This window comes from Gavialis gangeticus, unplaced genomic scaffold (genome assembly GCF_001723915.1).
Source record: "Gavialis gangeticus isolate Ggan-Ray unplaced genomic scaffold, GavGan_comp1, whole genome shotgun sequence".
NCBI lineage: Eukaryota > Metazoa > Chordata > Crocodylia > Gavialidae > Gavialis > Gavialis gangeticus.
This window is the reverse complement of record NW_017729032.1, coordinates 175,849,784-175,855,884: the sequence shown is the minus strand read 5'-3', so window position 1 is coordinate 175,855,884 and position 6,101 is coordinate 175,849,784. Positions and strand designations below refer to the sequence as shown.

Here is a 6,101-nt window from a genome sequence, read left to right as displayed (position 1 = left end):
AGGGTCTGGTGGGCCCAGCGTTGGTGGGGGGGCTGCCCGGTCTGGGGAAGAACTAGTCGGGGGAATAAAAATAGTTTAGTCAGGGTAGGGGGGTTGTGGGGGGAGGGTGCTGCAGTAAAAATAGCAAGCCCCAGGGCTGTGGAGAATGGCTGGGCTTTCTTAGCTCCAGGGCTGTGCTGGGAATGCATGCAAACATTTGTTAAGTGAAATTAATCCATTTTAGGTCATTTTAACCCATACTGATTTAAAATTTTGTTCTGGCCTGATGAGAACTAACTTTTAGATCTTGTGCACCGTTTTTTGGATAACCGAAGTCCTGTGAACACTTGCACACTGGGGTATTAAGACCCTTTGCAGCTTGGTTAGGACAATCTAAATATAATGTGTGTACATACCCTAAACAGAATTGAAGAAGAGACCTAAAAAGAATGAAAGGAATACCATTCTAAATATCACTCAAAATCTATATCTGGTGGAGAGGTGGTTTTCTAGGCTTGGCAGTTCTTTTGCACAGTTTAGATGACATTCTGAGAGGCTCTGATTTTATTCTGGTGCAGGGGTGCTCAACCCTTGGCCCACGTCTCAGTGTCATCTGATCTGCAGAGTTCCCCATGGGTCTGGAAATTTGGTGGGGGGCAGTCGTACCACTCCCAAATTGCCAAATTTCCAGATCCACGGGGGGCCCCAAGCCCTGCGTGCTGAACTGAGTGTCCAATCTCCACCCCCTCCACCAGCACATAGGACTGGGGGGGTGGGGAGGCAGTGGCTGAGCCCCAGGACCTTATTCTGGCATACAGGGCTTGATCTGGCCCTATGCTGCTTCTCTGGCCCACGGAGCCAAAAAGTTGAGCACCTCTGCTCTAGTGAACTTCCAGGCAATGTATAATTGTGGAAGAGTAACAGCTTTTGTTTTCACTAGCTTGTTCTGGGGTTATACTTGTTAAATAATCAAATTAGGGGTCCTTTCATTGCAACTTTACAATGAACTACCACCTTTTGCTTGCAGTTCCCTACAGAACATCTTACTGTGCTTTTTCTTTGTGCTTGTTTAAAAGGAAGGGGATTCCACTACTTCCTTTAGCAGACTGTTCAATCGCATGTTGTTTATTCAGCCAGATTTGGCTTTTTACCATAATAAGAGGATGAAATATACACCTTTATTGGTATTTTTACTTCTTTGACATTGGGAGGTTTGTAACCTGTTTCCTCTAGTTTTTCCCCTGAGCCCCATTGTATATCTTTTAATCCTTCCTTAACATATAATTTCCTCAAGTCTTACCATTTTTGAAGCTATAGCATGAACTCCTGAGATCTATCAACATTATTTTTGGTAACCAGGTGCTAAGTATGAAACATCATATTTTTAGTTTGGAGCTATATAGAAAGGAATTCTACTTCCATGTTGATAAGGATAGCCCAGCATCTCTGGTCTGGTCTGGTTTTGCTGTCTACGCACAAGTTTTCAGAATAACTACTTTCCAGGTTTCTTCTTTCTGTTGATATTTGCTTTAGATTATTTTGCCATAGATCAGTTGGTTAGTTGTTGGTTTTTAATTTCAAAATGAATCTTTTAAACTTACGTTAACAGATTTTTACCTCCGAAAATCTCTTGCATTGTTTCATTGTAATGCATTTAACTGCTCCCAATATAGCATAATCTGGACGAGTCTACATGAGATGTTTACTGCAGAGTGCACTAGTTACGCTCTGCAGTAAAGTAAATGTCCACGCATGTCTGGACATACCCAGGACATTTGGTTCCCTGGGCACAAGTAGCCAGGAGATGCCCATGCCATGCATGCTTTGGTGCATGACAGATTACCCCAGGTGGGGTAGGGGAGTCTAGGGCCAGCACTGTGCTGGCCCCAGCAGCCTTACCTGGGGTCCTGGGGGCCTCCTGGGGCTGCAGCCACGGCTGTTCTGCCACATGGAGCCTGGCTGCCAGCGGAGCGTGGCTCTGGACAGGCTGGCTCAACTTTTTCAGCAGTGTGTGCTGGCCAAGCATATGTTGCTCCATCTTTTTTTCTTTCCCCTGTAGCTTTTCCTGACCACTAGATATCCAGGAGTAAAAAAAAAAAAAACATGGAAAACCCCCCGGGTGCAGCGCATGTGTAGATGCTGATGTGGCTGGCTGAGACATGCGAGTACTTCAGTGCAGGGGCTGCCTGTCAACCAGCCCCTCACTGTAGCACTGTTGTGCTAAAAACATTAATACGGTTTGGGTGAAATTTTAGTGTGGTGTTTTTTGTGGATGACTCCTAACATCAAGTGAAACCCCAAATAAAACCCTATGTTGAGTGTATACATGATCATTCTTTTGGTATATTTCATGTCTTTTTAAAGAAGTCATATGATGTGCTGTCTCTTACAATCAACTACATGAGTATATGTTACCATGTATTTGGGGTAGCCTGTAAATTTAGCCTCCCAAATCTGGTGTTATAGTCTCAGATTTTCCATGTGAAATGTGTAAGCACCACCTTTGTAGCCTTCTGAAGCCATTGTATTCATTTGCAAAGGTTATAATGAGTTTTCATGGATCTCTATCCTTTAGTAGTTTAAAATAGATTGCCTGCAACCTGAATTGAGATGGTCAGTGTTCATAAGGAATGGACACTTGTAAACAGAATGAGATTTTTAATATAATTTTGAACTCATATAATTGTCATTTTTCACTTAGACCAAGAAGAATAATTGTCAATATTAACAAAAAACTCTAACCTAATTTGTAAAGTGAGGCCATTTTGCACTCACTGCAGATTCAGCTGCATCTGTTCTGCAGCACGCTCATGTATTTAACTCCATTGCTTTGTGTCACAGCATTTGCAGTAGGCTTAGGGCTGTCCCTCAGCAATAAAGTCCTTTCCTATCACACCCAGACCTCTCACTTTTTAATTAGACTTTGCATTGTAAATGAAATGTCACTCTAACCTTGAAGAGCATAACTAACTGATTGCTCCATTACTGAGCATCTGAATCAACCCAACCTGTGAAACTTGTGTTCTCTAGCTTTCAATCTGTGTAACTTTTATTAGGTTTTATAAAACAGTTTTGAGGGAGAAAGGAATAGATCCCATGCTCTAACAGCAGTTTGTGGCTCTCTAGGTAAGTGCTCTTTGCTGCAGCATTAGGGATACCTAGCATTTTGAATGCAGCCTAATGTCTCCCCAGAGAACTGTACGTTGTGAAATTGGCAAAACTGATGGGTTGAAAAAAGGAAGGAGGTTTGGGAGTTTTGCTGGCCACACCTGAACATTTACTAGTAGCTGTGACACCTAATAGCACTGGAGAAAGTAACATGTAGTTTATTCTATTGTCAGTAATTGCTAATGATGGGAAGGAGGTGGAGGATTAAGAAATGACTGAGATGGTAGATAGCAAAGTAAAACCCATCCCTTCTCAGCCGTGTGGAAAGCAAAGAGGAGTGGGAGAGATCTTCACACTCTCATGCATCACTTAAAGTTTTAGAGGATGGTTTAGCAGCTAGCATGAATGCTTTTAAATAGTTAGATTGACTTCTTTAGACTTTGGTTCAAGTTCTTGCATAGTTGCTGATTTCTGTGGGTGTTGCACACTTCATTATTAGTGAGGAGGAGAGGGGCTGTTCTAGGAGAAAGTGTAGGAATGATCTCTACCACCCACCAGCTTTTATGTTAATAAGACATTATGCTCTAAAGTCTTGAGCCCATCCAACAAAACATGAGTACAAACTAGGAAGCATAATGTTGTTTAGTGTCTTTGGAATAAACTCACTGCAGACCATGGCAATATGTCAAAAATGTACTTCTAAATAAATAGAGAGGCTTTTGCATATTGCAGTATTGGTATCAGCACTTTGGATCTTCATGTGCACTAGCTTCCTGTGCTCTGGGTTGGGGAGGGATAAACTGTATATGCAGCATGGGAGTTTCTTTTCCCCATAAACAGCATTAACAATCCTTTTAACGTATGTATAATGTGAGGTTAAAGAAATGTGCTTCTTGCTGCCAGCAGTTAGTCTCGTCAGAGATGGTTTTGCTGTCCCAGACTTACTGGAAGGAAAGTGCTCCTGCACAGATGAAGTTTAGAAAGTTTTTAGGACATTCTGTTGTGGCATATGAAGCAGGTTTTACCTATCATGAGTAAGAATATTCCTGTAGAAAAGTAGGAGGCTATGCAGGTGTGTGATACTGAAGCCAAGTCGTCATCTGCAAAAGGCAGCCTAGTCTTCTGGCCAACCAGAGCTGTTAGAAAACACTTCTTGCAGATGTTGCTTTGTGAGTTCACTGTCAGTGAGCTATCTAGGAATACTCATAACTGACAGACTGAATTGACCAATTGTGGAACTGTAGTTTGAAATAAAAAGGACTGTACTGCACCTGTGACCTTTCTTCTCTCTCTACCACCCTGGTTTGCTTTCAAAGGATATGGGTTATATGCTATGGGACATACCTGGTAAGGCAGTGAACAACTTAAGCAACCACCACATAACCCCTCTTCTTCCAGTTTGCCTAGCAGCAACATTTTAAAAATGTTGTTAAATGACAGATATCCATTATCTTAATTGGCAAGGCACCATTCAAGAAAGCAGGGTAGAAACTCAACATTGGAAATGGGTGTACAGTTACCAGTAAGCAGCTGCTTAACTTCACATACATACTCCATAGTTGTCCTGGAAACAAATGCCTGAATGTGGATTTAGATGCCTAATGGTAAGTGCATATTTGAAAATGGTAGACTGTGTGTTTGTTTAAAATGTTTTACATTTGCATTTTTGTTAATTTTGCTTTTGCTTCTACCATAAAGAACTCTATCCACATACATGCACATATGCAACTGTGTGTGTGCGTGCGCACGCACATGCGCGCACACGCATGCACGCACACACACACACACACACACACACACACACACACACACACACACGTGCGCGCGCGTTTGTTTTTCCTTTGGCTTGTGCGGTGTCTAAGTCAAACCTTACTTAACCTCAGCAGATAAACTGAAGGCAACAGGCGCATTCTGTTTATGTCCTCTACAAGAGCAGAGGGCATATGGAATAAATCAAAATGAGACGCATAATAGGATCCCATGAGAGAGAGCCTTGTGATTGTGTGATGACATGCACTCTCCTTAGAGACAGCGTATGGGGGTCTAGCTTCATAGCTGAGTCATGCGACAGGAGGGGGCTCCTTCCATTTTCACATGCATCTCCTCTTCTGATGTCACAAATCCATTCTTCGCTGAGGGAATTGATTAACATTCATTGGGAGCCTTCGGAGAAAGGGAGAGAAAGGCAGAGAGAGTACAGAAGGGGAAAGGGTGGCTAGCTGATTCTTCCCATCCCAGCTACATAGAAAGTTGGGGCACAATTGGACACAAAATGGCTATTTTATAACTGGGGTCCTTGGTGACGTATGGCTGAGTGTTTCCTGGCACAAATCTTTATGGACCAGTAAGCAGAGCGAAATTGAAGCTGACAAGACTTTTTGCATTTTGGAAAGGACTGTAATCTGCTGTAGTGAAGAACAGAGCCACTCAATCACTGCAGCTGTAAATAAGACAGAAGGGAATAAGAGAGAAAGAAAAGAGAAAAAGTGTTTGCTGGGGGGAGGGGGGAGAAAGCATTTTTGGTGGATGGTATGAAGCCAGCCATGGAAACTGCAGCGGAGGAAAATACAGAACAAAGCCAAGAGAAAAAAGGTACCCAGAGGTCTAACAATAGCCTGTTTAAATCTTTTCACTGCGGGTGCTTAAAGAGGTTTAGACCGTTTTAGTCACTCTTTTTAGAACAGCTCTTAAACAATCATTATTGCATCTTTTAGCTTTCAGGGATCTTTTCCTGTAAGGCTTGACAGCAAATTAATAGAGCAGCAATCTTTTCCTCTATATATATTCTCTCTCTGAACCTTCTCTAACCCCACTAAAAATTTATTTTTGCAAAAGAAGCTTTTTTGTTGCTGTAGCTTTGATCAGTTTTGGTAAATTGGTTTATAGTGTGTGTGTGTGTGTGTGTGTGTGTGTGTGTGTGTGTGTGTGTGTGTGTGTTTATGTGTGTGTCTGATATTGTGACTGTGTGTGTGTGTGTGTGTGTGTGTGTGTGTGTGTGTAATTTACTGTTTCCA

The 6,101-nt window shown here is 42.2% G+C and overlaps 1 protein-coding gene across 5 annotated transcripts in view; it reads left to right on the top strand.

The window, feature by feature from the left end:
- GPM6B (glycoprotein M6B) overlaps positions 1 to 6,101 on the top strand; it is an 85,973-nt gene that overhangs the window by 16,091 nt on the left and 63,781 nt on the right. The window contains exon 1 of one of the 5 annotated variants that reach the window (XM_019524039.1): positions 5,183 to 5,679. The exons of 1 other annotated variant lie outside the window; for it this stretch is intronic. In XM_019524039.1, coding sequence (XP_019379584.1) covers positions 5,619 to 5,679 — 61 coding nt within the window. In that variant the 5' untranslated portion in view covers positions 5,183 to 5,618. Of the gene's footprint in view, positions 1 to 5,182; positions 5,680 to 6,101 lie in introns of those variants that run through there. 3 more of the 5 variants (XM_019524038.1, XM_019524037.1, XM_019524035.1) reach the window with 3 other exon arrangements.